The sequence below is a fragment of the Heptranchias perlo genome, chromosome 3, assembly GCF_035084215.1.
Source record: "Heptranchias perlo isolate sHepPer1 chromosome 3, sHepPer1.hap1, whole genome shotgun sequence".
NCBI classification, from domain to species: Eukaryota; Metazoa; Chordata; class Chondrichthyes; order Hexanchiformes; family Hexanchidae; genus Heptranchias; species Heptranchias perlo.
Window position 1 is genome coordinate 90,757,796 of NC_090327.1, and position 23,378 is coordinate 90,781,173.

At 41.3% G+C, this 23,378-nt stretch overlaps 1 protein-coding gene across 1 annotated transcript in view; it reads right to left on the bottom strand.

Annotated features, from left to right (window-relative positions):
* The window catches only part of csmd3b (CUB and Sushi multiple domains 3b), a 1,733,930-nt gene that overhangs the window by 253,193 nt on the left and 1,457,359 nt on the right, over window positions 1–23,378 (bottom strand). Inside the window, exon 29 of the mRNA XM_067976258.1 lies at window positions 924–1,111. Coding sequence (XP_067832359.1) covers window positions 924–1,111 — 188 coding nt within the window. The remainder of the gene's footprint in view (window positions 1–923; window positions 1,112–23,378) is intronic.

Consider the following 23,378-nt stretch of genomic DNA (forward strand, 5'->3'; position numbering starts at 1 on the left):
GGTGTTGGTTAAAGGATAAATTTTGGCCAGGACACGAGTGAGAACTACCCTGCTTTCTTCAAAATAGTACCATTGGATCTTTTACATCCACTCGATAGAGCAGACGGTATCTTGGTTTAACGTCTCATCCGGGGGTGAAGTTGAAAGTTACTGATGAGGGAAAAGTCTAGTTGATACTTATCCCTTTTGTGGCCCAAGAAAATGGAAACCAATTGTGGTGCTTCCCCTGAAACTTGATGGCAATCATAAACCAGACATCAAACCTGGGATCCTCTTGTTCTGTATGGTTCAGTCGTGCACCACTTGGTGATTTTACAAGCTGAGGCATCAGGGAACCAATTCTTATTCTTGTCACTGCCATAATACATATCCTGTTCCATAGACATAAACTATTATTGCTTTACAAATGCAAATTTCCTCAGATTTTTAGTTCTCATGGAATTTTTTCTCCTAATATGACTCGAAATCTATTTTAAACTATCTAAATGTCTCGGTTTCATCAATTTGGTATTGTATCCTTTGTTCCCCTTAAGTTCTTCCACTGCATTCATGATTTACAGAAAGACTTCTTTTTAATGGCATTACTGCTTTTGCTGCTGGCTAATAAATATTGTTTTTGCTATTGATTAAAAAGTACCCAAAATCAGCTGAGTTGCATTTCTGGCAGTCCACCAACAAAGTCACCTATTTATAAATTAGGGCAGCATTTTGAAACCATCTTTTCAGTTCATTTCTTCTGCAAGGATATTACTTTAATAGCTCAGTTTGAAAAATTACCAAGAAGAGTATACTAGCATTTAAAACCGTGAAAAATGGATTTCAGATGCATACTGCAACACAATTTAGATTCTGCATTATTTCGAACATACAACCACAAATTAACAAAGAATGTAAAACGAAAATCCCAGAGTTACTATACTAACCTTTATATTCAATGTGGAATCCTGAAAAGCTAACAGAGCCATCACTTCGAAAGGCCAAGTGTATGTTGTTTGAACTGCTCTCAATCCGCTCAGGCAGCTTATTATCTTGAAAGCTTCCAATCAGAGGGCTGTTACTGTCTGGGCCATCATAAAGGTAAAGGAAGTCATAGTTGGGCTCCATGGTGAAACTGCAAAGTAGAAAGTTCATGTGCTCAAGCAACAACATTCTTTTCCCTTGGTTTTATTCAGAGTAACCAGCACAATTTTAAAATAGATTTCCATCCCCCTCCCCAGCCACTCTCTCAGGCTGAACCAGATTGTTCGCATCCTCTCCATCCTATCTGAACATGAGCAGAGCTTCCAACCCTACTTCTACCTCCGTAACATCGCTTGTTTCAGCTCTGCCTCAGCCCATCTGCCACTGAAACCTTTATCCATGATTTTATTACCTCCAGACTCAACTATTCCAATGTTCTCCTGGCTGGTCTCCCACCCTCCACGTCCATAAACTTGAGCTCATCCAAAACTCTGCTGCCCGTATCGTGATTCGCACCAAGTGCTTGTTGACCGACATCGGCTCTCAGTCCACCAATGCATCAAATTTAAAATTTTCATCCTTGTGTTTGATTCTCTCCAAGCCTCACCCCTTCCTATCTTTGTAACATCCTCGAGTCCTACAACCCTCCAAGAACTCTGCATTCCTCCATCCCAGGCCTCTTACGCATCATTCACTCCATTCACCCCACCGTTGGTGGCTGTGCCTTCAGCCATCTAGGACCTAAGCTCTAGAATTTCCTCCCTAGCTCTCTGTCTCTCCATCTCTCTTTCCGCCTTAAAACCTACCTCTCTGACCAAGCTTTTAGTTACCTCTTCCTATCTCTTCCTTTTCCTTGGAGTGAATTTTTATCTGATTACCCTGATTGTGAAGCACCCTGGGATGTTTTCCTATGTTAAAGGAGCTAAATAAATACAAGGTTTTCTTGTAGAAGGGAACATTCAGTAATACACAAAAGCCTCCTGTCTTTTGATAGTTTCAACTATTGATTAACTAGTTAATTGTTGTTTGCTTTGGTGGCCCAGGTTAAAAAAAAAGTAAAGTTGTACATTTCTCAGCATTCCTTTAAAACTCTTCAACATTAAAAATTGATATTTCTTATAAGCAATGAATATAGCTCAAAAACAATGGTTTTTCACTCTGAGAACCTACACTAATTGGTCCAATTTGAAATATTAACTAACAGGTAGGCAGTTTTAAAATGTGATCACGGGTGAGTGAACAGATGTCAGTGCTAACAGCAGGCAGGTTCAGTAATAGCATTTCTTATGACAACTTAACACCTATGTGCTATTTGCTTGTTTCAATATTACCTAACAAATGTGGTAAATATCAGTACAATTAACAGACATGAGGAAGTAAGGAGCTGCAAGAGATAATGAATCAGATCAAAGGGAATGAAGATCAGCAATTGATTTTTTAAGCTTCACAATTGGAAAATTTCAATACTCAATACTCAAATTAGCCAGGGAACAGAGGTGTACTTTCCATGATCATTCAATCACCAAGGTTCAGATGCACACTCAACACCAGATTCCCAGGGAATAAAGATGCAATCCCCTTCCCTTCAGCCAAGAGTCAGATAAATAATCTCCCATCAGACATGAGGAATCTGCCACTCATGTGAACCCAACCCATTTTTCTGGATCGGGGTGGTGGAGGGTGGCGGTCATTAGCTCTGCAGGATGGGCTACCGGAGGGATGGCTGGCACAGAAAGGGAGTCCACCATTGCTGGTCAATGAAATGTGCCAGAACCAAAGAAGCCATGTTTAAAGGGGGCTGGAGTGCCTTGAAAATCTAAAGCAAAATTGAGCCGTATACTAAAAAAGGTCAGAAGTACCCATCACTAGGGCCTCTATCTTTGGCAAGCCTCCCACCATTGCCCCAGGATCTATCACCATCTTCTCCTTACATACTCGGAGTCAGCGGTAGTAGAGGTGGGAGGCAGGGAAATTTGCTGGATTCCCAGGTCCTGCCTCCTCACCATTATTTACACGCAACAGGGTAGTCAAGCGGCAGTCCCAAACTAGTATTCTTATACTGAACCGCAAACAAAGCACATTCTAAAAAACAACTATTTTATGACTTATTTATGCCCTATTTGTTATCCACCAATATGACAGGACACAGAAAATGTTATTGTACCGTTATTTGTTTCTTTGCAGTAAGTGGGCACACCAGGAGCCAAGGTTCTGTCTTCATGTGACACTTTATGAACAGCTTACCCCACACTGAGTGGTTGACAGCAGTTTATTATTATTTGTTGCTGTAGTTGCCTGCTGTCACCAAGCAGCCTCTTCTAATTGATTGGTGCCCTGGAAACTCCTTGCAGTAAGTGAATTTCAATAACATTGTGATTCACTGATGGTAATGGAGAGCAATGCGCAAGCTGTAGTATATCTCAAGGTATTTTGTAATAAATGGTGTTATTGGGGATAACTAAGACTTAAAGTGGAAAACAGGAATTTAAATGGCTCCACCGACGGCCCTTATTCTACCGTCAGCTACACAGTATTCTTATGCTGCTACACAGAAAATTGAAAATCCAGGCAATCAATGGGATCCAAATCAAATTATTGGTGCCATCCTTTGCATTTAACAGTTTATAGGTTTATGCTGTCCTGTCATCAGGTTTCCTTTGGGCGAGCACTTTGTATTTGAAAGCTGCGTATAGGGCTGAATGGTAACAGTGAGGTATTGATGCACACTTGTTTCTGTTGCAGTGAGAACATTTGCAAACCTCATTTGTACCAGAAGCAAATCATCCCACAATCCTTTGTGAAATCAGGGCATGCACAGAAGAGATATAAAGCTGAAAATAGCAGAGAAGTTGGGACAGATGATCTGACTCTAGTAGGGTTGCCAACTCTGGTTGGACGAATTCCTGGAAGTTTGATCACGTGACATCTGATCGTGTGACAGCCAATCACTTTGTTTGATCACACAATGTTTGTTCGCATGACGTTTTCCTGCAGTTTGCAAATGTTATTGCGTTTACCTTATAAAGTTAGGCCACACATGCTAAACCCTTTACTCTAACTTTCTCGTTCGAGACTCTGTTTCTCAGTGTCTGGAACTTGTAAAATATGTTAATATATCCAATGAAGCATTAAACTTCTGAAGACCTATGTCTTAAACAATCATGTTAATTGAGAAACATACCAATTGAAATAATTTAATAATAAATCAGGACTGCTTTCTTACCTAATATGTAAAAAGCCCAATAAGAGAGGAATCACTACTGATCCAGTAATGGGAACTGAACCAGAGCAGAAAAGGGAAGTAAACATAAGGGAACATCTAAGCAATAGCGATCATAACATAATAAGGTTTAAAATATTGATTGAGAAAGACAATGACCAAAGTAATAGATTGGAATAAAGCTAATTTTGAAGGGATAAGAATGGAACAAGAGACGGTCAACTGGCAAAATATGTTGACAAAGAGATAGAACAATAGTGGGAAATATTTAAAACTGTGATCAATAGAGTTCAGGAGAAATAGATGCCTCTAAAAAACAAAAACAAACTAGCCAAGAATGCAACATCATGGATGAATAAAAAGATAAGGGTAAAACTGAAATTAAAAAAGAGGCATATACTAAATATATAGACAATAAAGGAGACAATGACAAAAGGGAATACAAAGAGGTTAGGAAAGAAGTCAAAAAACAATTAGGAGTGCAAAGAGGAACTACAAAATTAAATTATCAAGGAATAAAGAAAGAAATAGTGAAGAATTCTACAGACACATAAGTAACAAAAGAAAAATCAGGATAGGGACAGGGCCACTAAGGGATGCATAAGATAACCTCACAGATAATGAGAGCGAAATGGCAGAAGTATTGAATAGTTACTTTTCCTCAGTATTTACCAGGGAGACTAATAAGGTGGGTATGACATTAAAAGAAGAGATCAAAAAAGATATAAAAACATTTAAGATAGAAAGGGGAGAGATAATTGATAAACTAATCAAACTTAGATAGAATAAAACCCCCGGTCCAGATGGATTGCATCTGCGCATATTAAAAGAAGTTAGGGAAGAGATAGCAGAAGCACCATTACATAATACAAAAATTGATTAGAAAAGGGAATAGTGCCAGTGGACTGGCAGACAGCTAATGTCATTCCTATATTTAAAAAAAGGAGCTAGAATAAGTCCAGGGAACTATAGACCAGTTAGTTTAATGTCGGTAATAGGAAAGATAATGGAATCTTTACTCAAAGATGTACAGAAAAACACCTAGAAACAGAAAACATAATAAAGAATAGTCATCATGGATTTCTAAAGGGAAAGTCATGCTTGGCCAACCTTATTGAATTCTTTGAAGAAGTAACAGAAAGAGTAGACAAGGGTAATGCAGTAGACATAATATATTTAGATTTTCAAAAGGCCTTCAATAAGGTACTGCATAGTAGGCTCATGACTAAGATCAGAGCAAGTGGAGTCAGAGGACAAGTAGCAGAATGAATAGCTAGCTGGCTACAAAACATAAGAGAGTAGGGGTTAAGGGTAGCTACTCAGACTGGGAAAAGGTGGGAAGTGGTGTTCCACAGGGATTGGTGCTGGGACCACCGTTGTTCACAAATTAAATTAATGATTTGGACTCGGGAATCGGAAGTACAATTTCAAAATTTGCAGATGACACCAAATTGGGAGGTGTAGTTAATACAAAGGAAGAATGCGACAAAATACAGAAAAACATTAAAACATTTGTAGAATGGGCATATAAATGGCCCATTTGGTTGAAAGAAGAAGGAGGCCATATACCGCTTGGATAATAAGTGTCTAAATGGAGTAAAGGGGCAAAGGGATCTAGGGGTAGAGGTACACAAATCACTAAAAGTAGTGATGCAGGTTAATAAGGGCATAAAAAAAGCAAACCAAGCACTGGGATTCATTTCTAGAGGGTAGATTTGAAAAGCAGAGAAGTTATGTTAAACTTACATAGAACCTTGGTTAGACCACACTTGTGTATTGTGAACAGTTCTGGTCTCCGTATTTTAAAAAGGACGTAGAGGCATTTGAGAAGGTGCAAAAAATATTCACAAGGATGATATCAGAACTGAAAGGATACACTTATCAAGAGAGGCTGAACAGGCTGGGGCTCTTTTCTCTAGAAAAGAGAAGGCGGAGAGTTGGCCTGAGAGCAGGCTTTAAGATAATGAAAGGGTTTGATAGGGTAGACATAGAGAAAATGTTGTCACTTGTAGAGGTGTCCAAAATTAGACGTCATAAATCCAATAGGGAATTCAAGAGAAACTTCTTTACCCAAAGAGTGGTAAGAATGCAGAACACGCTACCACAAGGAATAGTTGAGGCAATAGAATAGATGCATTTTAGGGGAAGCTGGATAAACACATGAGGGAGAAAGGAATAGAAGGATATGCTAAGAGAGTTATATGAAAAGGGGTGGAAGGAGGCTCGTGTGGAACATAAATTCCAGCATCCGGAATGGTCTGTTTCTGTGCTGTAGACTCTATGTAACTCCATGTAATTTCTCGTGAAACTATTTGGCAGCTCTACCACTAGCATTTCCAGATTTCAAGATGCAACCTGCATTTAATATTTATTTTCTCATATCTTTTGTAAACAGTTATGTAGACGGAGTTTTCTCTTATACAACAAAACAACTTTCGAAAAGCAATCGAACATTTTTAAATTAATTCTCGGGATGTGGGTGTTGCAGGCAAATCTGGCAATCATTGCTGATCCCTAGTTGCCCTGAGATGGTGATGGTGGGCCTACTTCTCAAACCACAGTGGTTCAACACAACTGAGTGGCTTGATAGGCCACTTCAGAGAGCAGTTAAGAGTCAAACAAGTCGGTGCGGAACTGGAGTCACACATAGGTCAGACCAGGTAAGGACAGTGGGCTTTCTTCCCTAAAGGACACAAATATACCAGTTGGGTTTTTAAACCAGTTGCATTTTTAAACTTAATACAAATTCTCAAATTGCCATGGTGTGATTTGAACTCACGTTCTCTGGATTATTAATCACGATTATCACTACACTACCGTGCACTCTTATGTAACTAGATCTCCTCGATGAATGGGTGGCCAATACCTGATCCATTTCCATTCTCTCAACTTTGTTTGGCAAGTAAAACCAAAGACAAATTATGGTGTTTTTTATATATGTAACAGGTTAAGGCGGCTAACGTGCGTGGGATCATGTCACCACAGGGAATACAAAGAGAAATGGCGGCTTTATTTGTAAGTATAACCCATCTCGTCCAGTTGCAGGAGGGAGTGAGAACATATCTCCAGCAGGATGTCATGGCATCAGGTATTTGTCTTTTTGCTGTCCTCGATTATTTCTAGAAGTTAGTTTTTTATTTTCAGAAGAACTAATTTTCTCTGCAGTTTCCAGGGTACAAATTGCTTACTAATTTTACCTCCTGCACATTTGCATTTTGATAGCAAGAAATGCTAATGTCAAATCACAACTCAGCTCTTTGCTTGCATACAGGAAAATTTAGAATGTGTTACGAAATTCACCAGCTGGTTACAAAGAGCCTTTTCTGCTGTGAAATTATGGGTTAATAATAATATCAGAAACATTGGCATGTACAAAAATAAGTTAATCTCATTTTGCACTCACACCAGATTTTTTGCGAAAATAATCAGCAGGGATTTCACCCCATGTTGTCCTCCCCAAAGGCACTGGGCAACAATAATACAGAAAATATACACATAGAGAAGGTGAGATTGCTATGTGCAGGAGGAAAAACCCTGTTAGCCACTCTGTTGTTCCATATATTATTTGTATTATTTCAATTGAAAAATATTTAAAATATGATTGTGCAGTTTATTCTCTGAATTAAGCGAGCACAATTTATGTTGGGCATTGGTGACATAATTTTGAAAAAATATTTTCCATTGTAATATACTGATGTTTGCCCTTTTATTGATGTAATTTAGAGAATGATTGAGTGATGACTTAAAAGAATTGAATTAACTCAGTTTGATGGAAAAAACACAATAGATACATTATGAGGACGAGGTATTCAATTTAAAACTTTGTTGATTCAGTTATTTCTGTGCTTTGTTTCTAAATGCGAATAGCAAGCTTGCATTAAGGTTTTTTTTTAAAGTATGACAACATTTGAGCTATGAGATCTGGGCAGTTTTCGCTAAAATAGATAAGGCATATTCTAGCAGCTATGCATTCTGGGTAGGGACGTCCGCCATTAACCGCAAGAATCTTAGAACAAATCCAATTAAGGTGGGGACTGTGTTGAATCGTGTTTGGAGCAGGAAATGTGAGGGGCTGCAACGTGATCTTGGATCAGATTGTGTTCCTACATTCATTACATCCTCTCTCGGACTATCTGCAGAGAGCAATGCACATTCATCATTGTGAATTGTACACAGCCGCAAATCGCATATGCAAAGTACTGTCACCCGGGTTGCTGGCAGCAGTGCCCGAGAGATTAATCCTCCATTCCAGGAGACTCCCATTCAATTCAGGAGGGTTGGCGACCCTAATGACCAGATAGGTAAGAATGAAACCAAGCAAGGGCAGTCCCACTGAGCTGGACAATGGAGGAGAGGGATTGGAGGAGGATGGTGCGGTTGAACATGTCAAAGGTTACAGAGGTCATGGAAGTCGAGCGATAATGCCCCACAGTCACGGTCACAGAGAATGTAGCTGATGACTTTAGTTAAGGCTGTTTTGGTGCTGTTGGAAGGGTAGAAATATGATTGATTGAACGTCCTGCGCCACTAGGACTCCTGAAGGACAGCTAACCCAAAATTGGTTTGGGCCATTTTTCAGGCATCCTTGGCAGCCACCTAAAACAGGCATTAAGCCCTTTACATATGTAAATGAAGGGCCTATTACCTGTTTAAGACTCCTCACCAAAATTGGTCTGTGATGAGTGGGACCGATGTCGGGCCTGCCCCTCTTGGGTTTCTTTAGAAGCTGCTGTGGCCCATAGAGATGCCACCAATGAAAATTAAGTTTTCCTTAAAAATTTATTTTAAAAAGCATTCCTGTACAATCCTCCTGAGGACGGTTGCCAGCCCGCGATCGCCCCCCCCCCCCCCCAATCTCCCCGGCTCCCGTTCTCCTTCACCCCCCGGGACATACCCGAAAGCTTCTGCCGGTCAGGCATACGGCCTAAAATTTGATTCTCCTATCAGGCGAGCTGCCTGTGGAGGTGTAACCGGCACTGGTAGCTCACCATGATTATTTAGATGAGGTCTGAGGAACAATTCCTCATGATCCTCGGGCCTCCATCTTCGGGCATAGGGATTGCTTCATTGAAATGAAAATCAGGCAGATTCTACGACAGCCAGGCGATCCACTCCGCCAGATTACCGCCCGGGTGTTAAAGACAAAATTTTACCCAATGCAATGTTAAAGGTCAGAAACAGGCTATTTGAATCATCAAGTCTGAACCAGTGCTTTTCTGCACGAGGCACCTAGTCAAATCCCACTTTCCTGCTTTTGGTAGACTGTTCAAAAGTGTTTGCAAACAGCACGGCATCAAGGTTGCTACGAAACTGAAAGCTTATAAGGTGATTTTCTTTACCAATCTCCTGTATGGATGCGAAACATGGACACTCTATTGAAGGCACACTCAGCAACTAGAAAGGTTAGATCAAAGACACCTATGCACCTTGCTTTGTATTAGGGGGGAGGACAGGATCACGAACATCAAAGTGCCTGAACATGCTGACAGCATCAGCATTGAGGCTATGAAAATTAATGCTCAGTTCCGCTGGACTGGACATGTTGTTAGGATGGACAACGTACAGTTGCTGAAGCAGATGTTTTATGAAGAATGGCAGACGGAAGCATGGCGGGCAACATAGACGTTCACCTGAAGCAGTGCAATATGGTCATTGACTCTTGGGAAAAACTGGTCACTAGCAGACAACAATAACATGCTGAAGTGAAAGAAGGAGTGAAAGGTTTTGAGCCACAAGCCCGTGCCAGTGTGGAGGCAAGAAACACGGAAGGATCAGCAAGGTCAGAGGGATCAACACAAGAACTCCCCAGGAACATGCTTATGTGAGGCTTGTGGTTGACAATGTCTAGCATGTATCGGCCTGTATTGTTACCAATGTACCATGAACTTATGCTCCCTTCTTTGTTGGCATCGTCATCCTCGAGTAAGAGGAAGACACTACATGTGGAAATGCAATCAATGTTTTACTACTAAATGATGGCACCAGCCTCTCAGCCCAAATTCCTTTGACCCACTTTTGGTGGTTCAGTAATAATTCAACAGCCCTTAAGACTCGAGCAATAAAGCCAGACACATTGAGGCTTGTCAGGTTTTCGTGCTCGGTGCTTCTGATTTTAATTTGAAAATAAAGTCCATCTGATTTGGTATGCAAGTCCTAAAAACTTCATTTTTGTCGCTACTTTTCAGCTTGCATTTTATTTATTAAAGATTGTTGACATCCCAGTAAAGCTAGAAAGTTTGTTTGTGATGGGTTTCTGCCTGTGGATGGCTTACAGGCTCAATGCAACACAGTGTAGGACACAAACATTTCTCATTTAGAAGAAGGTCTCTTGCCTTGTCTGTGCTGTCTCTTCCCCGACCCTGTTTTACAGAAGCCTGTAAGATCCCAGCACCTAACAATGACAGGTTGCATCACAGTGGAGGAAACAAATATTTCTCATTTAGAAGGTGGCCTCTAGCTTGGAAGAAAAATAACTGAGGAATTTGAAGGGACTGGTGGCCAGCGGCATCTCGGAATTCAATCTCTCAGTCTCGGACTTGGAAGGCAGCTATTAATTCTTTAAGAGCTGAAAGAGTATCTTGACACCAACATTTAAGTTAAAGTATAGGTTAGAGGACTCAAGTAAGGCTAACAGTGTTGTTCCAATAGGCTGAGAAGAACTGTAAAACCCATGGGAGATGCAGCTTCATTCAGCCTCAAATCACATTATTCTTTTGTGTCAGAGCTGCTGCAACAAACATAGGAAAATAGGAGCAGGAGTAGGCCATTCAGCCCCTTGAGCAAGTTCTGCCATTCAATGAGATCATGGCTGATCTTTGTCCTAACTCCATCCACCCGCCTTGGATCCACATCCCTTAATACCCTTGGCTAGCAAAAATCTATCGATCTCAGATTTAGAATTATTACAAGATCTAGCACCAACTGCTTTTTGTGGGAGAGAGTTCCACACCCTCTACCATCCTTTGCGTGAAGAAGTGTTTCCTAACTTCTCTCCTGAATGGCCTTGCTCTGATTTTAAGGTTATTTCCCCTTGTCCTAGACTCCCCCATCAGTGGAAAAATTTTCTCTCCATCTACCCTATCATTTCAAAATCCTAAAGACCTCAATCAAATCACCTTCTATATTCCAGGGCTAGTTTATGTAATCTCTCCTCATAATCTAACCCTTGGAGCCCTGTTAACATTTTGGTGAATCTGCGCTGCACTCCTTCCAAGGCTGATATATCCTTTCTAAGGTGCGGTGCTCATAACTGTACACAGTACCCCACATGTGGCCTAACCAGGGCTTTGTATAGCTGCAGCAAAACTTCCTCCCCTTTATATTCTAGCCCTCTACTTAAAAAAGGCTAACATTACATTAGCCTTTCTGATTATTTTTTGTACCTGACTGCTACGTTTTAGTGATCTGTGTACATGGTCCCCTAAATCTCTTCAGCCCTCTACTGTTCTTAGCTTTTCACCATTTAAAAAATACTCGGATCGATCTTTTTTTTTGGTCCAAAATGGATGACCTCACACTGACCTGTGTTAAAATCCATCTTACCACAGTTTTGCCCATTCACTTAATCTATCAATGTCTCTTTACAAATTTATGCTCCCATCTACACTACTTACTATGCCACCAATCTTTGTGTCATCAGCAAACTTGGATATATGGCGCTTTTTTGTTTTATCTATGTCATGAATAAATATAGTGAATAGTTGAGTCCCTATTACAAATCCTTGTGGGACACCACTAGTCACTTACTTCCAATTCAAGTACATTCCCATTATCCCTCCTCTCTGTATTCCACTGCCTAACCAATCTCCTAACTAGGTCAATAATTTGCTTTCAATTCCATGAGCTTTAATTTTAGCTAACAGTCTCTTATGTGGAACCTTATCGTATGTCTTCTGGAAGTCCATATAAACTACATCCATAGACATTCTCCAGTCTACTACTTTAGTTACTTCCTCAAAAAATTGAATTAGGTTCGTTAGACGTGATCTACCTTTTACAAATCCAGGTTGGCTCTCTCTAATCAGCTCAAATTTGTCCAAGTGCTCAGCTACTCTTTCCTTAATTACATATTCCAATAACTTCCCCACAACAGATGTTAGACTAACAGGTCTATAATTTTCTGGTTTCCCTCTCTCACCTTTCTTAAATAATGGAGTTACATTTGCAATTTTCCAATCTAAAGGGACCATTTCTAAATCGAGAGAGTTTTGGAAGATTATGGCTAAAGCATCTGCAATTTCCTCACCTACTTCCTTTAATACCCTTGGATGGAAACCATCAGGTCTTGGGGATTTGTCAGTCTTCAGTGCTATTATTTTTTCTAATACGGTTTTCTAGCTTATGTTAACTTTAGTGAGTTCCAGTCTTTGATTCATTATTAGTTTCCCTGGAATGTCAGGTATATTATCCTCTTCCTCTACTGTGAAGACTGACACAAAGTCATTATTCAACAAGTCTGCCATTTCCTTATTTTCATTTGCAATATTACCCCCATCTGTTTTTAAAGGGCCCACATTACTCCTGGCTACCCTTTATCCTGAAATATAATTGTAAAAACTTTTTCGGTTAATCTTGATATTCCTTGCAAGTTTCTTTTCGTATTCCCTTTTTGCAGCTTTTACTATCTTCTTTGTCTTTGTTTGCCTTTCTTTATATCTCTCACAGTCCCCTGGATCTACACTATTCTTTGCACTTTTGTATGCTTTTTCCTTTAGTTTTATGTTATCTCTCACCTCTTTTGTCGACCATGGCTGGTTTATTTGATAAGTAGAGTTCTTACCCCTTAGGGGTGTATACTGGTCCTGTATTAAGCTAAATTCTTTTTTGGACATCTCCCACTGTTCATCTGTAGATTTACCCAGTTTGCAGTCATCAGTCTCTGTCTCATCTCGTTAAAGTTAGCCTTATCAAAATCTAAAATCTTACTAACAGTGTTAAGTTTCCCTTTTTCAAACCTAACATTGAATTCAATCATATTATGATCACTTAGATAAATATTCCCTTATTGTTAGATTAACTAAGTCTGGCTCTTTACTCATTACTAAATCTAGTATGGCCTGCCCTCTTGTTGGTTCTAGAACATATTGCTCCAGAAAACTATCTTGAATGCACTCAAGAAATCCACTGTCTTTCTTACCTGAGCTACTATGCTCTTCCCAATTTATATGAAAATTGAAGTCACCCATTAAAACAACTCTGCTTTTGCTACAAGCCTCTCTAATCTCTCAATTAATACATGCTACCACTTCATTGCTGCTATCAGGAGGACTGTAGACAACTCCCATTACAGTTTTAAGTCCTTTCATTCCTCAATTCTTACCCTAGAGTCTCTGCTGATTGCTTTCCCTCACCGATATTCTCTCTTACTTATGTTGTAATAATATCTTTAATCAATCAGGCTACCCCTCCTCTTCTTCCAGTTTCCCAATCCTTTCCAAAGACCTTTAATTTGGAATATTTAACTCCCAATCACGACCAGCTTGCAGCCATATCTCAGTAATGGCCACCATACCATACCCTGTAAGCTGTATTTGAGCCTTTAATTCACTCAATTTATTACTTATACTCCATGCAATAGTATATAAAACTCCTATTTGGGCAAGAGACCCTAACCTGTCCTTCTGCCCTGATGTTATCTTTCTCAAACAACTTAAGAAGTTTCTTATTTGTCACTCCTGCTGTAACTACTTTAGTTATTTTAGTGTTCCCTTAACCTGGAGTATCTATATCACTGTTTGTGACCTGAACACTGCTCTTATCCCCCTTTTTTAAATCTTTAAACTATCATTTTTACTATTGTTTCTGACTGAGCCCTCATTTATTTGTTTAAAGTCCTTTTAATACCCTATTTATCCTTTCCATTAGGACCTTGGTACCAGCCCAGTTCAGGTGCAGCCCATCCACCAAATGGTACAGCGACCTCCTGTCCCAATACTGGTTCCAGTCTCCCATGAAATGGAACCCCTCCTTCCCACACCACTCCTTCAGTCACGTGTTCACCTTCCTGATCTGTTTGTCCCTGTGCCAATTAGCACATGACTTGGGTAATAATCATGAGATTACTACCGTTGAGGTCCTGCTTTTTAATTTAGCTCCTAAATCCTGATATCCCTCAGCAGGACCTCCTCCCTTTTCTTTCTTATGTCGTTGGTCCTGATATGGATCACGACAACTGGATCTTCTCCCTCTCAAAGTCAGCAATGTCACATTGAGCAACAGGACGTACGTTTAGCAATTAAAATGAGAAAGAAACTATAAATTTCCCTATCTCCATAACCCACAGGACAATAATCAATTCAAAGGCGAGTGCTTGTCTGGGTGTTAGTGCAGTGAAGATGTATTAGCATTGTACTTGCCAACGCACATTTGCACAGGAAACCCTGGTTACCGATGAAATCTCCCTATAATCCCTTTGTGGGTTATCCAATCTGCACGTGCACTGAAACATTGAGCATACATAGAAGAGATAACACACGGTATCTAATGAAGCAGCTTAAGGGCGATTTACTTTGTCCAAGGGTCAGTACACTTTTGAAGGCTGGGGCAAGCAGTGTAAATGGTGGCCAGAAATACATACTGTCCAGAAAGATCATGGACAGTTGGTAACTACATTGTACATACAAGAGAGAGTCTAACCACCTCCCCTTGACATTCAACGGCATTACCATCGCCGAATCCCCAACAATCAACATCCTGGGGATCACCATTGACCAGAAACTTAACTGGACCAGCCATATAAATACTGTGGCTACAAGAGCAGGTCAGAGGCTGGGTATTCTGTGGCGAGTGACTCACCTCCTGACTCCCCAAAGCCTTTCCACCATCTACAAGGCACATGTCAGGAGTGTGAGGGAATACTCTTCACTTGCCTGGATGACTGCAGCTCTAACAACACTCAAGAAGCTCAACACCATCCAGGAGAAAGCAGCCCGCTTGATTGGCACCCCATCCACCACCCCAAACATTCACTCCCTTCACCACTGGCGCACCGTGGCTGCAGTGTGCACCATCCACAGGATGCACTGCAGCAACTCGCCAAGGCTTCTTCTTCAGCACCTCCCAAACCCGCGACCTCTACCACCTAGAAGGACCTACATGGGAACAACACCACCTGCACGTTCCCCTCCAAGTCACACACCACCCCGACTTGGAAATATATCGCGGTTCCTTCATCGTTGCTGGGTCAAAATCCTGGAACTCCCTTCCTAACAGCACTGTGAGAGAACCTTCACCACACGGACTGCAGCGGTTCAAGAAGGCGGCTCACCGCCACCTTGTCAAGGGCAATTAGGGATGGGCAATAAATGCTGGCCTTGCCAGCGATGCCCACATCCCATGAACGAATAAAAAAAAATACAGCCCCTAGCTGTCAATGAGAGCAGAATTTCATCCAGAAGTCTTGGATGGATTCAAATGTAGGTCAAAGTAGAGAGAAGGAAGTATTATTGTCCAATGTGCCATCCAGAAAACATATATTAAAATAGCATTAAATGTCTCCAACATGGATAACATTAACAATAGGCAGAGATCTAAATCTTAATCATTTATTTCAATTTTGTATAATTAATTAAAAAAAATAATTTGATGGTGGTATTGTTGTTTAATTAACTACACATCGACAGCTGAAATGAGCCAGTTTAGAATGAGGCAGTTTGCAATGTAATGAGTGGAGACAGGCAACATAGAACACTGGTAAATTATAGCTTGACATACAATAAATATTTCAGTTGAATGAAGAACAACCACAAGTTAGTGAGCTGCTGCAACCCACAGAGATCCTCCCTCTTCTATAGCCAAACACACCAAGAAAATGATAATATTGAAAGAAGCAGCTGTACAAGGCACTGAGCTGCAGCAGCCTAAATCACAGCAAATAGTAAATAATACTCCTGCCGCCAGCTTGGAACAGGTTCAGGGACAACATAAGCCACTGAAAAGATTCATTAAATTGGCCAAAATATGTGCAATTCATCGAGCAGCATGAAAGCAATGGTGCAGCGAAAGAAAAGAAAGAATGGGAAAATTAATTCATGGCTTCTTACCAGAAAATAAATGAGGGAAGTGCAAAAATAGTCTAGTTACAGGACTTGAAAGATATGTGACAAAATCTTATTTTGTCAGCCTTGGGATAAAAATTGGGGAAGATTTGAACTTGGCAACGACGCTGCACATTGGCAGTGTTGGGAGATTTTATGGTGTAATACCAATATGCAGGCAATTTACTGCTTGAATTGCCCATTATAAAGTGAAATGAGGAACAAAAAAAAAATCATTTTTGAAAGGTTAAAGGAAGCTTATCAAATTTGGAAACTGTAGAGCAGCATCAATTGTATGTCAAATTCTGTGAGAGAAATTAAAATAAAAGTTTGGCGTGGATTAAAAGAAAAAGGCTGCCTTTTTGTGCTCGTCAAGGTGAGGCATTTGTTTTTGGGGAATGGGAGGTTTTTCTACATTTTGGACCCAGTGCCAGCACACAAGATCAGGTGCAGCACAGGTCAGATGCGGAGTAACGCTGCTTCTATATGCCAACCTGATAAATGATTGCACTCATGTGTATTTTTCCTTTCGCCCACCAGCCATCCGGCCATGACTGAGATTGCCAATTTAACACCAATTTCCTTCACCACATGCAGTTTTGTACTATGAATTTGATCCCACTAGGAACTAAGTTGAAAGTACTCCATCTCATTTCATGTAGAATGCTACAGCCATCAGAGACAAAAGCCTTTCTTTCCATCTGATGGGCTTGATCTCGGGGGGATAAATGTGTAATTTTCTTTCTCACAGCACCACCAAACTCCTTCTAGTGAGAACATTTAAAATGAAGAGCTTGTGAAAAGGGACACCACACATGATTAAAAACATGTTCTCAAATACAGGAATTCGGTCATCTGCCTGAATAATAAATCTCAAACGGTTTTCATAAACGTACAAATGCAAATATGTTAAATAACAAAGCAGGGTTCCCTTGAGTATAGAAGATTAAGGGATGATCTAATTTAAGTGTTTAAGATGATTAAAGGAGTTGATAGGGTAGATAGAGAGAAACTATTTCCTCTGGTGGGAGAGTCAGAAAAAGAGGCTATAACCTTAAAATTAGAGCTAGGGCGTTCAGGGGTGATGTCAGGAAGCACTTCTTCACACAAAAGCAAATGGAAATCTGGAAAACTCTCCTCTCCGCAGAGCGGCAGTGGACCTGAGAGTAGAAGACTGAGATTGTGGAATAAAAGCAGCAGCAGACCTGCACCAAGAGACAACTACTGTGCGACATCACAGGTGAGGCAGGAGAGTCCGAGAGGTGAGCAGAGTATAAAAGGGGAGGCCTAGAGCGGGAAGAGAGTCTAGGAGTCCAAGGCAAGTCATGGCAGCACAGCTCGCACCCGTGATATGCTCCTCCTGCACTATGTGGGAAGTCATGGACACTACCAGTGTCCCTGGCGACCATGTGTGCAGGAAGTGTGTCCAGCTGCAACTACTGGCTAACCGTCTTTCGGAGCTGGAGCTGCGGGTGGACTCACTGTGGAGCATCCGCGATGCTGAGACTATCGTGGATAGCACGTTCAGTGAGGTGGTCACACCGCAGGTAAAGAATACGCAGGCAGAAAGGAAATGGGTGACCGCCAGGCAGAGTAAAAGGACTAGGCAGGTAGAGCAGGAGTCCCCTGGGGCCATCTCCCTCTCAAACAGATATTCTGCTTTGGATGCTGTTGGGGGAGATGGCTTATCAGGGGAAAGCAGCAAGAGCCAGGTTCGGGGCACCACGGGTGGCTCTGCTGCACAGGAGGGGAGGAAGAAGAGTGGCAGGGCTATAGTGATAGGGGATTGCATTGTAAGGGGAACAGATAGGTGTTTCTGCGGCCGCAAACGTGACTCCAGGATGGTATGTTGCCTCCCTGGTGCTAGGGTCAAGGATGTCACGGAGCGGCTGCAGGGCATTCTGGAGGGGGAGGGTGAACAGCCAGTAGTCGTGGTCCATATTGGTACCAACGACATAGGTAAAAAAAGGGATGAGGTCCTGCAAGGTGAATTTAAGGAGTTAGGAGATAAATTAAAAAGCAGGACCTCAAAGGTAGTTATCTCAGGATTACTACCGGTGCCACGTGCTAGTGAGCATAGGAACAGGAGAATAGACAGGATGAATGCGTGGCTGCAGGGATGGTGTAGGAGGGAGGGATTTAGATTCCTGGGACATTGGGACCGGTTCTGGGGAAGGTGGGACCTGTACAAGCGTGACGGGTTACACCCGAGCAGGACCGGGACAAATGTGCTCGCGGGGGTGTTTGCTAGTGCTGTTGGGGAAGGTTTAAACTAGAATGGCAGGGGGATGGGAACCTGAGCGGGGAGTCAGAAGGGAATAAAGTTGAGAGCAGCAAGAGAGGGGAAGACCCAGGGGAAATCTACAAGGCAAATAGTACAAACAGTTGTTCAAGAACAAGTGAAAGGGAAAAGCATAGAGCAGCGGAAAGAAAGTGTACTTTAGGTACTTTAGGCACGACAGATAAAATGAAAACTAGAAGGCGTAAGGCGATTAACCCAGCATCAAAGCTGTGGCAGGGGGTTGGGAACCTGAGCAGGGAGACAGAGGAAAGCGTGTCAGGAAGGGACAGAAGGTATGGAGTAAAAGGTAAAGTGTTAAAAAAGGAAAAAGCAGGAACTAAGTGTCACAAAACATATTTGAAAGTTCTTTATCTGAATGCACGTAGCATTCGTAACAAAATAGACGAGTTAACGGCACAAATAACGACGTATGGGTATGATCTTGTGGCCATTACAGAAACATGGCTGCAGGGTGACAACGACTGGGAATTAAATATGCCAGGGTATTTAACAATCAGGAAGGACAGGCAGGAAGGAAGGGGAGGTGGGGTGGCTATGTTAATAAGGGAAGGAATCACTGTAATACAGAGAAAGGATCAGGATAATGAAACAGTTTGGGTCGAGATAAGGAATAATAAGGGGAAAAAAACACTCGTGGGCGTAGAATATAGGCCTCCTAATAGTTGCAACTCTGCTGGAAGAAGTATTAATCAGGAAATAGTCGGGGCATGTAATAAGGGAACAGCTATAATTATGGGGGATTTTAACTATCATATTAACTGGACAAATCAAATTGGGCAGGGTAGCCTTGAGGAAGAGTTTATTGAGTGTATTAGGGATGGATTTCTTGAGCAGTATGTAACTGAATCAACAAGGGGGCAAGCAACCTTGGACCTGGTCCTGTGTAATGAGCCAGGATTAATGAATAATGTCCTAGTTAAGGATCCCCTTGGAATGAGTGACCATAACATGGTTACATTCCATATCCAATTAGAGGGTGAGAAGGTTGGTTCTCAAACAAGCGTACTGAGCTTGAATAAAGGAGACTATGTTGGTATGAGAGCGGAATTGATTAAAGTGGACTGGGAAAATAGATTCAAGGGTAAGACGGTACATGAGCAGTGGTGTTCATTTAAGGAGTTATTTTACAACTTTCAAAAAATATATATTCCACTGAGGAAAAAAGGGTGTAAAAGAAATGACAGCCATCCGTGGCTAAGTAAAGAAATTAAGGATAGTATCCGACTAAAAACAAGGACATATAAGGTAGCCAAACTTAGTGGGAGGATAGAAGATTGGGAAGTCTTCAAAAGACAGCAAAAAGTAATGAAAGGATTGATTAAGAAAGTGAAGATAGATTATGAAAATAAATTAGCAAAAAATATAAAAACAGATAGCAAGAGTTTCTACAGTTATATAAAAAGAAAAAGGGTGGCTAAGGCAAACGTAGGTCCTTTAGAGGATGAGACCGGGAAATTAATGGTGGGAAACATGGAGATGGCAAAAATGCTGAACAAATATTTTGTTTCAGTCTTTACGGTAGAGGACACTAAGAATATCCCAACACTGGACAAACAGGGGCCTCTAGGGGGGGAGGACCTAAATACGATTAAAATCACTAAGGAATTGGTACTCAGTAAATTAATGGGACTCAAGGCGGATAAATCCCCTGGACCTGATGGCTTACATCCGAGGGTCTTGAGGGAAGTGGCAGTAGGGATTGTGGATGCTTTGGTAATAATTTTCCAAAATTCTCTGGACTCAGCAAAGGTCCCGGCAGATTGGAAAACTGCTAATGTAACACCCTTATTTAAAAAGGGTAGTAGGCAGAAGGCTGGAAATTATAGACCAGTTAGCTTAACATCTGTGGTGGGTAAAATTTTGGAGTCTATTATTAAGGAGACAGTAGCGGAACATTTGGAAAAAACATAATTTAATAGGACAAAGTCAGCATGGCTTTACAAAGGGGAAGTCATGTCTGACAAATTTGCTTGAGTTCTTTGAGGATATAACGTACAGGGTGGATAAAGGGGAACCAGTGGACGTAGTGTATTTGGACTTCCAGAAGGCATTCGACAAGGTGCCACATAAAAGATTATTGCTCAAGATAAAGAATCACTGGATTGGGGGTAATATTCTGGCATGGGTGGAGGATTGGTTATCTAACAGGAAGCAGAGAGTTGGGATAAATGGTACATTCTCGGACTGGCAACCTGTAGCCAGTGGTGTTCCGCAGGGGTCGGTGCTGGGTCCCCAACTCTTTACAATCTATATTAACGATTTGGAGGAGGGGACCGAGTGTAACATATCAAAGTTTGCAGATGATACAAAGATGGGAGGGAAAGTAGAGAGTGAGGAGGACATAAAAAACCTACAGGGGATATAGACAGGCTGGGTGAGTGGGCGGAGATTTGGCAGATGCAATACAATATTGGAAAATGTGAGGTTATGCACTATGGCAGGAAAAATCGGAGAGCAAGTTATTATCTTAATGGCGAGCAACTGGAAAGTACTGCAGTACAAAGGGATCTGGGGGTCCTAGTGCAAGAAAATCAAAAAGTTAGTTTGCAGGTGCAGCAGGTGATCAAGAAGGCCAACGGAATGTTGGCTTTTATTGCTAGGGGGATAGAATATAAAAACAGGGAGGTATTGCTGCAGTTATATAAGGTATTGATGAGACCGCACCTGGAATACTGCATACAGTTTTGGTCTCCATACTTAAGAAAAGACATACTTGCTCTCGAGGCAGTACAAAGAAGGTTCACTCGGTTAATCCCGGGGATGAGGGGGCGGACATATGAGGAGAGGTTGAATAGATTGGGACTCTACTCATTGGAGTTCAGAAGAATGAGAGGCGATCTTATTGAAACATATAAGATTGTGAAGGGGCTTGATCGGGTGGATGCGGTAAGGATGTTCCCAAGGATGGGTGAAACTAGAACTGGGGGCATAATCTTAGAATAAGGGGCTGCTCTTTCAAAACTGAGATGAGGAGAAACTTCTTCACTCAGAGGGTAGTGGGTCTGTGGAATTTGCTGCCCCAGGAAGCTGTGGAAGCTACATCATTAAATAAATTTAAAACAGAAATAGACAGTTTCCTAGAAGTAAAGGGAATTAGGGGTTACGGGGAGCAGGCAGGAAATTGGACATGAATTTAGATTTGAGGTTAGGATCAGATCAACCATGAATGGCGGAGCAGGCTCGAGGGGCCGATTGGCCTACTCCTGCTCCTATTTCTTATGTTCTTATGTTCTTATGTAAAAAGCTGATGAGGCTAGGTCAATTTAAAATTTCAAAACTGATCTTGATAGATTTTTGTTAGGCAAGGGGATACAGAACTAAGGTGGAGAGGTGGAGTTATGATACAGATCACCCATGACCTAATTGAATGGCGGAACAGGTTCGAGGGGCTGAATGGCCTACTTCAGTTCCTATATTTCTATGTTGCCGTGGCTCTTCAGCCAAAGTTATGTCGGTGAGCGGGAGAACCCCAGAGGAAATTCACCCCATTTCAGCCTATTTTAAAGCATGGTCTTAAGTCTAAGGAAAGAGATGTAAGGACTTGCACAACACCAGGTTATAGTCCAACAGTTTTATTTTACATCACAAGCTTTCGGAGCTTACCTCCTTTGTCAGGTGACGAAGGAGGTAAGCTCCGAAAGCTTGTGATTTAAAATAAAACTGTTGGACTATAACCTGGTGTTGTGCAAGTCCTTACATTTGTCCACCCCAGTCCATCACTGGCATCTCCACATTAAGGAAAGAGATGCTTAGCTTTCTGGAGGTAATTTTGCAAGGCACTGTTCCCAGCATTAAGCCTCAGTAATGGTAAGGGTGGATCAGAAGATTAAGGCTGGTAGCCCTAGCTCCACTATCACGCTTACTGTTAACGAGACTCGACAGTAGAAGCCAAGTCTTTCAAAATTACCATCTCCATCTGTAACAACAAAATGGAGTGACTGGATTTCTGATTTTCCCTCATACCTCGTAACAAGCCTCTGGATTTCGCTTACCAGTTTCCAATAATAGCATAGCCGAGATCAGGAATTCACTGGTGTAGATTTTTCAATCAGATGTAAGCAGCGGCAGCAAAGTCTGGGGCCGGATGATAAAAGCAATGAAGTCTCCATTTGGGAGCAAGCAGCAGCAAGGTCTCGGCCAGGAAATGGCAGGGAGCAGGATCATGAAACGGGCAGAGCAGCAAGGAAGGGAGCCTGGAACTTTGCAGCCAGTTTAGTTGAGGGAGGTACAGGAACAGTTATGAACGCTTATATGCCACAGAAATTGTTTTCTGGTACAGCCACAATATTGTCTTATCAGAAACTTGACTGCAGATGTGGTTCTGTTCTGGGATACGCTTGGTTGAAGAAACAATGACCTTTGTTTCTTGGGTCGGAATCATAGAAGAAACGCTATAATCAAACACTGCTTCACAATATTACATTCTTACAAAAACAAAACTTCTAATTAGATGATAGATGTTTACAGTATTCATTTAATTTTAAGAATGTTATACTAATTAGACATATGTTTTTACTAAGTTTTTTTTTTAATAGCATACTTTCAACATCAATGAAACAAAAAATGGAAATAGGTTGGCACAGTAGAGTGTGTTGGAGCACCTTGACAAAGACTGATAGGTGTGAATTTATACCAGTGATTTCCACACAGTTGGGTATACTTTCCGATCAATAGTGTCCAATTTTTGGGTGTAAAATGGGTGTTATCAATTGGAAAATTGAGTAGAGATCCATAATGTTGGATGTGCACCAATTTTGCAGATCACATGCAATTCCAGTGCTAAATTAAATGGGGCAGGAAGCTTTGGCCTGAAGCAAGTGGGAGCTCTATTGTAATATTGAAATTAAATTTTGTCACTCTC